The sequence below is a fragment of the Periplaneta americana genome, chromosome 6 (genome assembly GCF_040183065.1).
Source record: "Periplaneta americana isolate PAMFEO1 chromosome 6, P.americana_PAMFEO1_priV1, whole genome shotgun sequence".
In the NCBI taxonomy this organism is placed as follows: domain Eukaryota; kingdom Metazoa; phylum Arthropoda; class Insecta; order Blattodea; family Blattidae; genus Periplaneta; species Periplaneta americana.
The window spans coordinates 127,514,035-127,531,119 of NC_091122.1; the positions used below are offsets into that span (position 1 = coordinate 127,514,035).

At 37.8% G+C, this 17,085-nt stretch overlaps 1 protein-coding gene across 1 annotated transcript in view; it reads right to left on the bottom strand.

Moving 5' to 3' along the window:
• Positions 1 to 17,085, bottom strand: part of LOC138701719 (chymotrypsin-like protease CTRL-1) — a 270,184-nt gene that overhangs the window by 226,336 nt on the left and 26,763 nt on the right. Inside the window, exon 2 of the mRNA XM_069828920.1 lies at positions 6,795 to 6,981. Within this exon, the coding sequence (XP_069685021.1) occupies positions 6,795 to 6,948 (154 nt within the window). The 5' untranslated portion in view covers positions 6,949 to 6,981. The remainder of the gene's footprint in view (positions 1 to 6,794; positions 6,982 to 17,085) is intronic.

Here is a 17,085-nt window from a genome sequence, read left to right on the forward strand (position 1 = left end):
TGATTGTTCGAACCCACTAACTTTGTGATAGAAATACGGCAATACAACAATTAGGATTTTATTTTAATTCAGTTTACTTTACATTTTTAGATTTCGCAAGAAAAGAAGTGCCACCTAAAGCAGCATGTGCAAGGAGCGGCTCATAAGGCTAAAGCTCAGCAGAAAAATCAACTGCAACAAACTTTACTAACACAGCCTACTTCATCCAATCTCAGCAGCAATTTCTATGCTGATTTAACCAGAGCGTTTGTTGCTGCTAACATTCCCTGGAATGCAATTGAAAATCCGGTTTTAAGACAGTTTTTTACAAAAATACTGCAAACAAAATATCCCATCTGAGTCGACCCTAAGAAAAAATTACTTAGACAGAATATACAATGAAACTTTAGCTTCCATTCGGGAGGATATAGGTGATTCTTACATATGGGTCTCTGTGGATGAAACCTCAGATCCTATGAATAGGTATGTAGCAAATATGGTAGTAGGAAAACTTAGTCCTGATGGACCTTCGATTCCACACCTCGTATGTGTTAAGGAACTTTCGAAAGTGAATAGCCAAGCCATTGCTTATTTTGTAAATAAAGGCCTACAGTCTTTATACTCAGGTAATATAGACGATCCTAAAGTTCTGTTGTTTTGTACTGATGCTGCCTCATACATGGTTGCTGCAGCTCCACTTCTTAAAACATTTTATCCTAACCTCACGCATGTAACCTGTCTAGCACATGGCCTTCACAGGGTTTCTGAAACAATCCGGAATGAATTTCCTCTTGTCAATTCGTTTATTTCTAACACAAAAAAATGTTTTTGTAAAGCCCCATCCAGGATTTCAATATTTAGAGAGAACTTTCCAGATATCCCACTCCCACCTCAGCCGGTTGTTACACGATGGGGAACCTGGATTCAGTCAGTGGTGTATTATTCTAAGTATTTTAAAGAAGTGGTCACAGTTATTGATAAATTACCTGAAACTGATAGTGCAGCGTGTGTGAAAGCAGTGAAAGATTGTCTGAATGACTCACGAGTGAAAAACGATATTGCCTACATAACATCAAACTTTTCTTTCATACCTGCAAGCATTGAACAATTAGAACGTGAAAAACAATCTCTTTGTAGCCAAATAGCAATAGTAAAGGAAGCTCAAGTGAACATACATTCTGCTTTGGGCGAAACTGGGAAAAAAGTTAAAAATAAGTGGGACAACGTATTAAATAAGAATGTAGGATTTTCATTGTTGGAAAAAGTATCAAGAGTGATATCGGGGGAAAGTGTAAATGTTCAAGTAAGTATTGATGTTTCTATTGTACCTAATTTAAAATTTGCGCCTCTCACATCAGTTTTGGTTGAAAGAAGTTTTTCTGCTTTCAAAATGATTCTCAGTGACAAAAGGCAAAGGTTAACTGCGGAGAATTTAGAAAAAATTCTGGTGGTGTACTGTGCAGATAATTATAATAAAGTCTGAGCATGGAACTGAATTTCAATAACTTAAAATGAGTAATCTTGATATCAATAATCATTATTTCATTAGTTTCAATATATTAAATTTGTGCAGCTCTGTTTATAAATAAAATATAGTATTCTTTTTTAATGTTTAAACATACTTTTTTGTGCGTATTTTAGTGTATAACTAAAAATTTCAGTGAAAGAAATAAGTATGATACCTTGATGTGCCTAAAATGCCTATTTTCATTAAAATAGAGCCTAATTTTACAAATTTTGAGCTTATTTTAGGCGCCTAAAACTGCAATTTTTAGTGCCTAAAAATCCGATGTCTACTCATTAGGAATCGCATTTCGGCGGCCTCTATTTTTCTCTCTTCACTTTTTCTTAATGTCCAACATTCCGAGCCATATAGGAACATGGGCACTGCCATTATTTTATAAAATTTTATTTTAGTTTCTTTCCTAGTTTGTTTGAGGTTTCTTTTTATTGTTCCACATATATAGTTAAATTTGTCATTGTCAATAACAATTAGCAAGAATTGATCAGTAAGCAACATAGCAACCATTATGAGATTGCAAGAATTGATCAGTATGTAACATAGCAACCATGATGAGAGAGCAAATTTACGATTTATAATCATTCTTTCTTTTACTTATGGGTTCACAATTCCAACGTCTTTTCTGCAATTATTTAGTAACTTAAAGGAAATCATAAACTAAGACGTTGATTCCGTACTGTGCATCACCGAAAGGATACTTTGAAATAAAACGAAACCCTGCATAACACATCTGAAGCGGAGGGACATTTCGAATACAGGTAACATGTTTTTTCTAATAATCCAGGGGCACTACAGTCCAACTTGTATAATTCCAACGTTTTAAATTTGAAATCGTGAATAATTCGAACTTTTCGCGCGGTCTTCCTCCTATAAAACGCAATGTAAAAAAATTGTTTGTAGCCTAATTCAAATTTTTTCGGCAATTCTAAGTGAAATTCAATGAAATTCAGTTCCTAAATTATGAATGTCAGTCCACAATATAGCGCGAGCAAACTGTAGTCGTATCTTCTGATGAAGAAGAAAGGAGCCACCGTCGTGGCTCAGTCGGTTAAGGCGCTTGCCTGCCAGTCTGAAATTGCGCTCGGGCCCGGGTTCGAGCCTCACTTGAGCTGATTACCTGGTTGGGGTTTTTCCGAGGTTTTCCACAACCGTAAAGTGAATGCCAGGTAATCTATGGCGAATCCTCGGCCTTATCTCGCCAAATACCATCTCGTTACAGGTATCACCAATCTCGACGCTAAATAACCTCGTAGTTGATACAGCGTTGTTAAATAACCAACTAAAAAAAAAAAGAAAGGCCAGAATATCCCGATAAACCATTGCCTACAATCGGCCAGACCATGGGCCACATCCAGGAATTAAGGTCCTATGTTAGAGGGCAACAAAATGAGAGTGAAACAATTTTATGATCGCTATTAAATAAACTAAAAGAATTTTGAATGAATCAAAGACTAAAATAAATGTTAACACGAAAGAAACAAAAGTATCGAGTTTTAATTTTTGTAAATTGAATGTCCTGTACTTTGGTAATATTGTGCAAAATTCTGAATAAATAGTTTTGTTTGTTCTATATAGCATTGAATTTTTATACAAGAGGAGCAGCGAACAATTCCCTTATAGTCTTCATAAATTTAGTTGGTTGTTTTGAACCGTTTATCTCGAAAAAGTTGGTGTATGTAAATCAAAATGCCTCTGGCGTAGAAAAAAAAATGAATTTTTCAGGAGAGACTTTCTTTTTTTAAATTTACTTTTAACTGAATGTAAGTTCAATAATGAAATTCATGTATGTTGGTAAAAGTAAGACCCTTTTCAATTTAATAAACAAGAAATTTTATTATTTCAAAAATTAGAAAAAATACTTGACTTATGTGATTAGATACAACAGAAAAATCGACTTTTTTACTTATGTGCCTTTTCCCGCCGACCAAAGAATTGAAACTTGCATATTATATATTCTTTTTAATCTTGGATAATGCGATTATTTTAACGATCTCTTGAACATCGTATTAACCAGGTTGGACTGTATTTTCGGTAGTAAATGCTTAACATCTATAGCAGTGGTCGTCAGCACTCGCTGAAATTTGCAAAGGGTAAGCGGAGCCATCCCATGTGCCCCATCGTGCAGCAGAAAGAGGTAGAGAGCATACCCACTAGCAGCTACGAGTGGGCTATTCCATATGAAATCGATCAGTAAAAAACCTCGCATTATTTTTATACTCTAATTTTTTCCCTATTTATACAAGGTGCTGAGGAGAGTACATTTTCAAAAATATACTATCGAAAATCAAACGGTTTTCGTATTGTTGAGCGACAAATTTAGCGTATTTTATAAAAACAAGCCTCTTTCAGCGCTCGAACTCTGGAACCATTTACTGCAGAACATTGAACGGGAGCTCATTTTGAAGCTGACATTTGGTATGTTATGATAAGAAAATAATACTTATTTTTATTGTATACAGATAGACGGATAATCTGATTTTACTTACTTTTAGGCTTTTTGCCAATTTGTAAAAATGTAAAAAAAATATTGAGGAAAAACCTTGCATTATTAAGAGGGATTCGGCATTGCTAGCTTTGTGGTATGGCAATAAGTTTCGAGGGTATTAAATAGATTTTTTTCACACGCCTGGACTTGAACGGCGCAGTACCGCACGCACTGGCCGAGAGCTGAAGATAAGCGAGCGTTGGGCGTCATTTTACTCCTGTGTTTATGAAAACTTGTGATAAAGCTAGCCCAGCTATGCGCTACTAAACGAAACATTATGTGTTTGTCTCCTGGCCTTGCTTGTCTCGGCTAGCTCCCGTCTCACAGTCAGCTGGTTAGTTCACGCGTGTACTATTTATTTTCTTTATTTTATATTTTCAATACTTTCTTATCAACAAACCATCAGTAAAAAAATATGTTTATTTGTACTTTCAATGCGGAATCTAACATATATTTTTAAAATATTTTTTCGTGGGCAAAGGTGTCTTAATTAAGAAAAATCTAAATTTCTCCATTTCCATAAAAAGTAAGAAAAACTGTTTATATGTCAATATAAACTTTAACTTTTCAGCATCAAAATAAACCATGATTTTGATCATTGGGTGAAAGGGTTTCGGAGCTACAACAGTAAAAAGTTGCTAATATTATGAAAATACGATCAATTTAATTATTTTTAATTTAAACACTATGAAGTTCTGATGCCTCAAACTTTGCACAAAGCATTGTATCACAGTTCTCTACATACAAAAAAAGTTTCATTGTATTTAGAAATTGTAAGGTCAATTTTCTCTATATTTCGGTCGATTTGAGATGGAATAGCTCGAGTGCACCATGGTGCACTGCGTTCTCCGCGGGTAAGAGACGCTAGCCCCAGGATGCACTGTGCTGACGACCGCTCATCTATAGCATCACAGAATTGAATACACGCAGATCAGTTCTCACCTCTCATTCAGTCACAACTTGTTCCAAAATTCCAATGAAATAATTAAATATTAAACAAATCAAAACTTAACCAAATTAAATTTGAACAAACTAATTCTTGGGATTTGGAGTAAGCAAGTGGAGTGGGTCTCAAAATCACGACAATAATAATAAATAGGCCTAAAGGTCCAAACCTTGTACCAGAACAATGCAAGGAGTCCATTATCGTACGTATCTTTAAGAAGGGGGACAAGACTAACTGTAGTAACTTTCGAGGAATATCACTTTTGTTGACGTCGTACAAAATTTTGTCCAATATTCTTTTGAGAAGATTTACTCCATATGTAGATGAAATTATTGGGGATCATCAGTGCGGTTTTAGGCGTAATAGATCAACTACTGACCAGATATTTTGTATTCGACAGATAATGGAGAAAAAATGGGAGTATAAGGGTACAGTGCAATCAGTTATTCATAGATTTAAAAAAGGCATATGACTCGGTTAAGAGAGAAGTTTTATATGATATTCTTATTGAATTTGGTATTCCCAAGAAACTAGTTCGATTAATTAAAATGTATCTCAGTGAAATGTACAGCAGAGTCCGTATAGGTCAGTTTCTGTCAGATACGTTTCTAATTCACTGTGGGCTAAAGCAAGGAGATGCACTATCATATTCACTTTTTAACTTTGCTCTAGAGTATGCCATTAGGAAAGTCCAAGATAACAGAGAGGGTTTGGAATTGAACGGGTTACATCAGCTGCTTGTCTATGTGGATGACGTGAATATGTTAGGAGAAAATCCACAAACGATTAGGGAAAACACGGGAATTTAATTGCAAGCAAGTAAAGAGATATGTTTGGAAGTAAATCCCGAAAAGACAAAGTATATGATTATGTCTCGTGACCAGAATATTGTACGAGATGGAAATATAAAAATTGGAAATTTATCTTTTGAAGAGGTGGAGAAGTTCAAATATCTGGGAGCAACAGTAACAAATATAAATGATACTCGGGAGGAAATTAAACACAGAATAAATATGGGAAATCCCTGTTATTATTCGGTTGAGAAGCTTTTATGATCCAGTCTGCTGTCGAAACATCTGAAAGTTAGAATTTATAAAACAGTTATATTACCGCTTGTTCTGTATGGTTGTGAAACTTGGACTCTCACTTTGAGAGAGGAACAGAGATTAAGGGTCTTTGAGAATAAGGTGCTTAGGAAAATATTTGGGGCTAAGAGGCATGAAGTTACAGGAGAATGGAGAAAGTTACAAAACACAGAACTGCACGCATTGTATTCTTCACCTGGCATAATTAGGAACATTAAATCCAGACGTTTGAGATGGGCAGTGCATGTAGCACATATGGGCGAATCCAGAAATGCATATAGAGTGTTAGTTGGGAGGCCGGAGGGAAAAAGACCTTCAGGGAGGCCGAGACGTAGATGGGAAGATAATATTAAAATGGATTTGAGGGAGGTGGGATATGATGGTAGAGACTGGATTAATCTTGCTCAGGATAGGGACCAATGGCGGGCTTATGTGAGGGCGGCAATGAACCTCCAGGTTCCTTAAAAGCCAGTGAGTAAGTAAGTAAGTAAGTAAGTAAGTAAGTAAGTAAGTAAGTAAAGGTCCAAATCAAGTGCAGCAAAACTTTATTCACAGATCAATGCTTGTGCCCTGATTGTTTCAACACGTGAAAGCCAGAGTGACTCTTGAAGCTGTATGTCTGAAACTAAAATGTAGGCAATGTTCACAAAAACAAGTAAATAATTCTGGGCAGGAAAAAGAGGGCCAGATTCTGTCCTGTACATTTGAAATATCTCGAAATGCCTCAAAATGAGGATGGTTGGTCATCCGAATCGGTAACCCTGGACCCTGACTGACCTGGGTCAACGGGGCAGATCTGGCGGCCGTTGAAACTGATTCTGCGCAGTCGAGGCACATTCCCGCCCTCGGAGAACGTCACGAATATCCGCACAGACAGGGGTGGAGGTGACGGCTGCACCTTCTTCCTCAGGTTGAGGATGGTGAACTGCATGTTGTTCTTCGTCTGTACCTCGCCCACCCAGTTCTGGAACCAAACAGCGTGATGGCGTTAGGGAGTAGAGAAGACTGATCACGTGGTGCTTAGGCCGTGTCTCAAAGCTACATTTACAACTGAAGTGAACTAGATTGTTGACTAAATAGCTGGATGTGACATCAGACGCTACGATCCAAAACTACGTAGTGAATAGCAATCAAGACCGTAGTAGCTAGTAATTGAAAATGCTTGCACAAACGATACATCAATAACAATTGGGGGTTATAAAATCTGACGATGCTTTGGAAATAAAATGCGAGTCCAATGTAGAATAACACGTTGATTAGAACATTGACATTGTTGGTACCTGCGTTACATTCTTTAATATTGTAATATTTCAGGCTCTTAGCTTTTCCACATTTATTTCGATTGCTGACAGCCAAACGTAATTTTCATAGATATCTTTTGAACTTCTTTTACAATTCTACATCTTTCTTCTGTTTTTTGGATAAATTTCAGAACACGGATTCCTTCCTTTCCCCTCTTACTTCAAAATTCCAACCTTGTGCACACAAAATAAATTATTGGCACTGAAAAGTGCCTTTTCGTTAACATGATGATGCGCATTCGACAAACGCATACAAATCTACTCTTTTTTAGTATTGTACGATATAATTGTCAGTGAGGAATTCGTATACTGAAATTTTCCCCGTTTCTTTTCTAGCGTCTCAGGAAATTACCATTCAGTTCATAAACCTGAGACTTAGGTGTCATGAACTGTTTACTGGAAAACTGTTTATAAACAAAAAATTCGAATTTCCAAAAAATAACAGCTGATAACTAGTAATTAAGCTGCATTAGGACACTGCCTTCTTAATTTAGTGCTATACCAGCACCGTGATGTCATTTTTAGAAAAATAGTCTATGAAGAAGGCTGTGATTCCAGCATACATGTTCAAACAGCGTGGTGGCGTAAGGGAGTAGACAGGAACATAGGCGGAGAGAGAACCGTTTCCTTGTTGGGGGGGGGGGGAAGCAAAAACTATAGAATCCCGATATAACGAGATTATGGGGGACATCATTTATCTCCTCCCCCCGTTTTAGCTTGACCTTGGTACAGTATATCGGAATATGATCATTTAATAAAGGTATTGTAAAATAAAGTAAAATTGTAACAAAATACGAGTATAAAGACATTTCACTTTTTTTCCTCTTGTATAGAGGAGGAACCTGAAGACTTGCACTGAGGCTTATTGTGCTTACCACTCTTATTTTGTGAAGGACTGGGTAGCTGAACGGCCGTGCTCTTGTACAAGTACAGCACGCCGCACCGTAAACTTAACCCAGGCTATTGTATGGATGATGATATGTAAATTAATGATGGCGAAATGAGTTCGAGGTCCAACAACGGCAATTAACCAGCAATTATACTTCACTTACGATGGAATAAATATATTACATATTTATGCAATAGATTACATACAACAATTTATATCTTTGTTATACTTCAGTCATATTTACCAATTAATATTTTAGCTTTATTTCAATCCCTTCTCCAGTATGGAATTTTAGGGTGGGAACATGCTTGTATTTCTAATCTCACTCCACTAATACTTATTCAGGAAAGAATAATTAAAATATGCCTTAATAAACCAATTGATTACTCATCCGAGCTTTTGTTCAATGATTTTAATGTTTTGAAAATTAAACAGATTTATTATATTGCCTTATTAAACTTCATACATAAAAATCGTAATAAATTCAAATTGTATCACCATAAATATGGAACTAAAAGATCGGATTTTATACGACTAGAGGAACCAAAGTGTTTCACAAGCACAACTCTGAGCCATTGTACCTACTTTGGTCCAAGGTTATACAATAAAATAATTGATAAATAGGCTACCCAAATTTGGAAAATTTTAGTATCAGAAATTAAAAAAATAGCGTTAGGAATTTAATTTATGTATATGTATTTGTATGACTTAAATTGTTAAAATTGAAATTGTATTTTTAAATTTAATTTATTCCTGTAATTTTTTTTCTTGACCTAGTTTGTGTTAAATAATTATCTTTGTTTGTGTTTATCTTTGTGTTTAGATATCTCCCTGAGCACGAGATTTACTCCTTCAGGGAAGAACTAAGATTGTATTTTTGTACGTGTTATTTTACTAACAATAAACAACAACAATTGGTTGAGGAAAAGCCCCAACCAAGTAACTAGTCCCAACCAGGATTTGAACCTGGGCCCGCTTGTTTCATGGCCAGACGTACTAACCATTACTCCACATCAGTGGACCAATTTTACATTTACTTTATCTGTTTATTTAAAAGAAGCAAGATATCATAATATGATATATCTTCATATTATGAAATGTAAATTCTAATTATTTTATTTAATCTCACGTCTTTAAGTTCACACATTATACTGGGATCACTTTTCTTTTTTCTGCATTGTTGTGCAGTATGTTATTCATATTTCTCCAAGTGGCGGCCTGAACACCTGCAGACTTCTAACACATGAGTACAGGGTGTTACAAAAGAAACATTACAGTGTTTTCATTCCTCAAAATATATAGAAATACTTATACTTCCTTACTTACTGGCTTTTAAGGAACCCGGAGGTTCATTGCCGCCCTCACATAAGCCCGCCATTGGTCCCTATCCTGAGCAAGATTAATCCATTCTCTATCATCATATCCCACCTCCCTCAAATCCATTTTAATATTATCTTCCCATCTACGTCTCGGCCTCCCTAAAGGCCTTTTACCCTCCAGCCTCCCAACTAACACTCTATATGCATTTCTGGATTCGCCCATATGTGCTACATGCCCTGTCCATCTCAAACGTCTGGATTTAATGTTCCTAATTACGTCAGGTGAAGAATACAATGCGTGCAGTTCTGTGTTGTGTAACTTTCTCCATTCTCCTGTAACTTCATGCCTCTTAGCCCCAAATATTTTCCTAAGCACCTTATACTCAAACACCCTTAACCTATGTTCCTCTCTCAAAGTAAGAGTCCAAGTTTCACAACCATACAGAACAACCGGTAATATAACTGTTTTATAAATTCTAACTTTCAGATTTTTTGACAGCAGACTGGATGATAAAAGCTTCCCAACAGAATAACAACAGGCATTTCCCAGATTTATTCTGTGTTTAATTTTCTCCCGAGTATCATTTATATTTGAAGAGTCCACTGCAAGAATGATGGATGTCACTTACTTGTCGAAAATGAACCAAGACTGTCAATGCATAGCTTAAGACATATAGAATGTACATACAGAGTTATATGGCATTAACACTGATATTGATTATCCAATAATGATCGGAAAATCACAGGCTTTGAGCTCTAAGCATTTCAAACTTTCAATTGCTTCTCCTGCAAAATGTATTCCAAATGACATCATTCTTGCAGTGGACTCTTCATTTGTTACTGTTGCTCCAAGATATTTGAACTTCTCCACCTCTTGAAAAGAGAAATTTCAAATTTTTATATTTCCATTTCGTACAATATTCTCGTCACGAGATATAATCATACACTTTGTCTTTTCGGGATTTACTTCCAAACCTATCACTTTACTTGCTTCCAGTAAAATTCCCTTGTTTACCCTAATAGTTTGTGGATTTTCTCCTATTTTTCTTTTACATTCAGAAATTTAAAATAAATATTGTAGTCCAGACGCATGATCTGAAGACATTAATTAATCAATTTAAGCACAGAAACTTAATCATAAACAAAAGTAAGAATATTTTCTAACGTTAATAGAAAAATAAAAGAGTTCGACTAAGTTTGGGGGGCAGTGCCCCCCCATGCCCCCTCATATTTCCATCTATGGAACAGGAAGAAGAGCCACCAGCGTAGCTCTGTCGGCTAAGGGTCTTGCCTGCCGACCCGTAGTTGCGTTCGGGCGCGGGTTCGATTCCCGCTTGGGCTGATTACCTGGTTGGGTTTTTCAGAAGTTTTCCCCAACCGTAAAGCAAATGTCAGGTAATCTATGGCGAATCCTCGGCCTCATCTCGCCAAATACCATCACGCTATCACCAATCCCATCGACGTTAAATAACCTCGTAGTTGATATAACGTCGTTAAATAATCAAGTAAAAAAAATGGACAGGAAGAAGAGAAGATTGATCACGTGATGCTTACTATATGCTGAAATTGCTTATGGCCACAACTCAAGCATTCTGTGAATATATTGTGTATATACTCATTGCAGACACCAACCAGCTTGTTTGGTGTTCAAATAATGTTAGCCATTCAAGGGGACAATCACGCTCAGGCTGGTATTACACTATCAAAGCTCTCTGACAAAGATCTTTTATAAAATGTAAATGCATCTTGTTAACTTTCATAAAAGCTCTGCCTAGCTTTAAACGAATACGGCGGAACGTAAATATTGTTGGACTGTTACTACGACAAAAACGCTGATAATGAGAATATGAAGTAAATGAAATATTATAAAATACAAAACATGGACTACAAAAACAGGCATAAAAGAAGAAATATGTACATAAAAACAGCAGAGACTATAACTGCTGCACAGGAGTAATACAGGAGTCTGGGCAAACTGAAAATTAACTTCATCCGTTCTCAAAAAGTTTAAGTAACTTTCAATTGTACCTTTTTTTTTAAAGTGAACTGTGATGGATACTTTTCTTGTCACGTCTTGCAGTCTATCGTTTAACCTACAGCCATTTTCCTCCTCCGTTTCTTTTTCAGCAATATGCATACAGGCTTGTTTCCGATCTCTGTTAACGAATTTGACTGACATAATGTACATCAGGAGTCACATGACAGCTGAACTGTGGCGCGAGGTGACAGACCAGTAGTGAGTGATCTCACAGTCAGATTGTACGGTGTATCTCAGCAGAAATTCCCAAGAAAATCGAGCCTTTGGGAGGGGTACATTACGACCCTTTCCAATGTGAAGTACAGTTAAGTGAAAATAAAATAAGCTGCTATAAGCGAGGTTTCATTATTTCCAAGAAAGGCATCTTCTGTGTACTTAATAAGATTGGTGAAGCTCGAATGGGATTAATTTGTATCATCTCTTGGGGTGCGGCGACTTGTGACGGGGGTGGATTTGCTTGCTTTTTCCACTCTGGAATTAATCCCATCCGAGCTTTGCCAGTCTTACTAGGTACACACAATATACCTTTCTTGGAAATAACGAAACCACGTTTTTTGCAGGCTCCAGGTAGCTCAGTTGGTAGAGCAGCTGGCTATGGACTGGAAGGTCCGGGGTTCAATCCCAGGTGGTGGCAGGATTTTTTCTCGTTGCCAAACTTTCAGAACGGCCCCGAAGTTCACTCAGCCTCCTATAAAATTGAGTACCGGGTCTTTTCCGGGGGTAAAAGGTGGTCAGAGCGTGGTGCAGACCACACCACCTCATTCTAGTACCGAGGTCATGGAAAGCATGGGGCTCTACCTCCATGCCCCCCAAGTGACCACATGGCATGTTACGGGTACACCTTTACCTTTTTTTTAACCCTCGATTTTCACATAACTATACTTGGCATCGGAAAGAGTTGTTATGTACCCCTTCCACAAATGCTCGATTTTCTTGGGCATTGCCACTGTGATACACCGTGCACTCTGATTATGCAATCACTCACTCCTGGTTTGTCACCTCTCGCTGCAATTCAGCTATCGGTGTGACTCCTGACGCACATGACGTCATTCAAATTCGTTATCAGAGATCGGAAACAACTCTGTATTGTAATATTTTGAACTAATTGTAGCTAAACATGCATAATACTTTTCGTCATTCATTTTTTCATACCTGTAATGATATATATATATATATATATATATATATATATATATATATACAGGGTGATTCCGAGGTGGTGTTACAAACTTTCAGGGATGATGGCGAAGGGCACATGTATCAATTTGAGATCAGGAACCATGGTCCGCAAATGACTGAGTCGAAAGTTATAAGCAAAAATAGTTGTGTGGAAATGGAATTGTAATTTTACACCACGTGCCCTCCTTCCCTTAACCTTTGGAATAGTCGTGGAAAAATGGTATGGGCCGGATGTCTCCTACGTGGGTACTCGCCCGATACAATCTGTGAGCTTGTCTACTGTTCCCATTGGCTCATCCATATTCGAAAATCGGGTCTGCTTATTCCGCTCTCGTGTATTCCTCCATTTCACTAGAACTGATCGACTGGACACTGCAACTTGTACACATACACTGCTGTCTACAGACGTGCATATCAGGACCGACCATGTCCGTTACACATTACGCTATCTGCATTGCTTTAGTGTAGTTTCCTGTCCCCATCCCTCAGACAACGCACTGAATGGAATACTGTAAGTAGACAACGTAAACAACGTCAGATGAATACAGTATGTGTAAGATGTACAGATAAATATACATAAATAAGGTGTACAGAGGAATAAAATTATTTCATTTCCACACAACTATTTTTGCTTGTAACTTTCGACTCGGTCATTTCCGGACCAGGGTTCCTTACCTCAAATTGATACATGTGCCCTTCACCATCATCCCTGAAAGTTTGTAACACCACCTGGGAAACACCCTGTATATATATATATATATATATATATATATATATATATAATTTTATTATAAATGAAGGCTGATGATCCTTGTTCCTTAATTTTATATTATCTTTGATAAAATATTTTATATAGAGTAATATACTCAAAATCCCACCTTTTATTACAGAACTTTGGTAAAATATTTTACCATATTCTCTGTCAAAGAACTTTGATAGTGTAATACCAGCCTTAATATATTTAGATATGCAAATAAAGGAATATCTGGTGGCTGGATGAAGGAGAGGAGAAAAGAAGAGAGACGTCGAACCCAAGAGAGGAGAAGATGGCAGAACAGAAGAGAAATAAAGAAAAAGATAGGGACAAAAAGAGACTAACAGAGTGAAAGAGAAAAATAGATGGGAAGGGAGATATTGAATCACTACATGATGTTGCGAAATTATTAACAATTATATTGGCCCCAACTACGAATTGGGATCCTCATATAAACTCTCCTTGCACGAGATTATCTAGAGCCATCTAGTTGCTAAGAAATAAAGAAAATGGTCAGAAAGACCTTTCAAGCACTTCTTATCAGTGCAGTGTAATACCATAATTACTTTATGGGATTCATATGTGAGATAATAGCAGTGGGATATATATGGTAAGGTCCACACATGTGGAGTAACGGTCAGCGCGTCTGGCCGCGAAACCAGGTGGCCCAGGTTCGAATCCCGGTTGCGACAAGTTACCTGGTTGAGGTTTTTTCCGGGGTTTTCCCTCAACCCAATACGAGCAAATGCTTGGTAACTTTCGGTGCTGGACCCCGAACTCATTTCACCGGCATTATTACCTTCATATCATTCAGACGCTAAATCTCCTAGATGTCGATACAGCATCGTAAAATAACCCAAGAAAGTAAAAATATACGGTAAGGAATTTAATCCTGCAGGAAAAAAACTAATGGTACTGTTACTGATCCTTCTTATGACGCCCTTTGTAGACATCTATTTGTTATGGGGTCTACTCTGGCTTACATTTATATGTTTCAGTGTTTAATCAAAGTTAATAAAAACTTAAATCCATTTCAGGTGAAATCATGTACGCACCACACTATCTTTAAGTACCAGTTGCATGTTACCAATACAAGATTAAATGTAAATACAAGGTGGTTTCACATTGTGGCTTTAAACGTGTTTAATAAATTACCACCAAAAGACCGCAATTTAAAATATATTACTAGATTTCACACTGCACATAGAGTGGCTTGCAAATAATTCATTTCCAAGCCGTAATGAGATTTAAATAAAAATGTAGGCATAAATGTTTCTGTTTAACTTCCATTTCATTGTGTGAAATAAAATTGTAAATATACTCATTGTACTTTCTATTTGACACTTCTCATTACTTAGAAAAGACAAGAGCTGCTATAAGAAGAAGAGAGAAGCAGAGAAGGAGGAGAGGAGAACAACTAAATTAAAGGCGAAAGCTGCAATACCAAGCAGAGAGAAGCAGAGAAGGAGGAGAGGAGAACAACTAAAAGGCTGCTATACCAAGCAGAGAGAAGCAGAGAAGGAGGAGAGGAAAACAACTAAATTAAAGGCGAAAGCTGCAATACCAAGCAGAGAGAAGCAGAGGAGGAGGAGAGGAGAACAACTAAATTAAAGGCGAAAGCTGCAATACCAAGCAGAGAGAAGCAGAGAAGGAGGAGAGGAGAACAACTAAAAGACTGCTATACCAAGCAGAGAGAAGCAGAGAAGGAGGAGAGGAGAACAACTAAATTAAAGGCGAAAGCTGCAATACCAAGCAGAGAGAAGCAGAGGAGGAGGAGAGGAGAACAACTAAATTAAAGGCGAAAGCTGCTATACCAAGCAGAGAGAAGCAGAGGAGGAGGAGAGTAGAACAACTAAATTAAAGGCGAAAGCTGCAATACCAAGCAGAGAGAAGCAGAGGAGGAGGAGGGGAGAACAACTAAATTAAAGGCGAAAGCTGCAATACCAAGCAGAGAGAAGCAGAGAAGGAGGAGAGGAGAACAACTAAATTAAAGGCGAAAGCTGCTATACCAAGCAGAGAGAAGGAGAGGAGGAGGAGGGGAGAACAACTAAATTAAAGGCGAAAGCTGCTACACCAAGCAGAGAGAAGCAGAGGAGGAGGAGAGGAGAACAACTAAATTAAAGGCGAAAGCTGCAATACCAAGTAGAGAGAAGCAGAGGAGGAGGAGGGGAGAACAACTAAATTAAAGGCGAAAGCTGCTATACCAAGCAGAGAGAAGCAGAGGAGGAGGAGAGGAGAACAACTAAATTAAAGGCGAAAGCTGCAATACCAAGCAGAGAGAAGCAGAGAAGGAGGAGAGGAGAACAACTAAATTAAAGGCGAAAGCTGCTATACCAAGCAGAGAGAAGCAGAGGAGGAGGTGAGGAGAACAACTAAATTAAAGGCGAAAGCTGCTATACCAAGCGGAGAGAAGGAGAGGAGGAGGAGGAGGGGAGAACAACTAAATTAAAGGCGAAAGCTGCTATACCAAGCAGAGAGAAGCAGAGAAGGAGGAGGGGAGAACAACTAAATTAAAGGCGAAAGCTGCTACACCAAGCAGAGAGAAGCAGAGGTGGAGGAGAGGAGAACAACTAAATTAAAGGCGAAAGCTGCAATACCAAGCAGAGAGAAGCAGAGGAGGAGGAGGGGAGAACAACTAAATTAAAGGCGAAAGCTGCTATACCAAGCAGAGAGAAGCAGAGGAGGAGGAGGGGAGAACAACTAAATTAAAGGCGAAAGCTGCTATACCAAGCAGAGAGAAGGAGAGAAGGAGAAGGGGAGAACAACTAAATTAAAGGCGAAAGCTGCTATACCAAGCAGAGAGAAGCAGAAAAGGAGGACAGCAGAGGCAAATAAATTAAAACAAAAGCTGCTATACCAAGCAGAGAGAAGGAGAGAAGGAGGAGAGCAGAGGCAAATAAATTAAAACAAAAGCTGCTATACCAAGCAGAGAGAAGCAGAAAAGGAGGAGAGCAGAGGCAAATAAATTAAAACAAAAGCTGCTATACCAAGCAGAGAGAAGGAGAGAAGGAGGAGAGCAGAGGCAAATAAATTAAAACAAAAGCTGCTATACCAAGCGGAGAGAAGGAGGAGAGCAGAGGCAAATAAATTAAAACAAAAGCTGCTATACCAAGCAGAGAGAAGGAGGAGAGCAGAGGCAAATAAATTAAAACAAAAGCTGCTATACCAAGCAGATAGAAGGAGAGTAGGAGGAGAGCAGAGGCAAATAAATTAAAACAAAAGCTGCTATACCAAGCAGAGAGAAGGAGAGAAGGAGGAGAGTAGAGGCAAATAAATTAAAACAAAAGCTGCTATACCAAGCAGAGAGAAGGAGAGAAGGAGGGGAGCAGAGGCAAATAAATTAAAACAAAAGCTGCTATACCAAGCGGAGAGGAGGAGGATAGCACAGGCAAATAAATTAAAACAAAAGCTGCTATACCAAGCAAAGAGAAGCAGAGAAGTAGGGGAGCAGAGGCAAATAAATTAAAACAAAAGCTGCTATACCAAGCAGAGAGAAGGAGAGAAGGAGGAGAGCAGAGGCAAATAAATTAAAACAAAAGCTGCTATACCAAGCAGAGAGAAGGAGAGTAGGAGGAGAGCAGAGGCAAA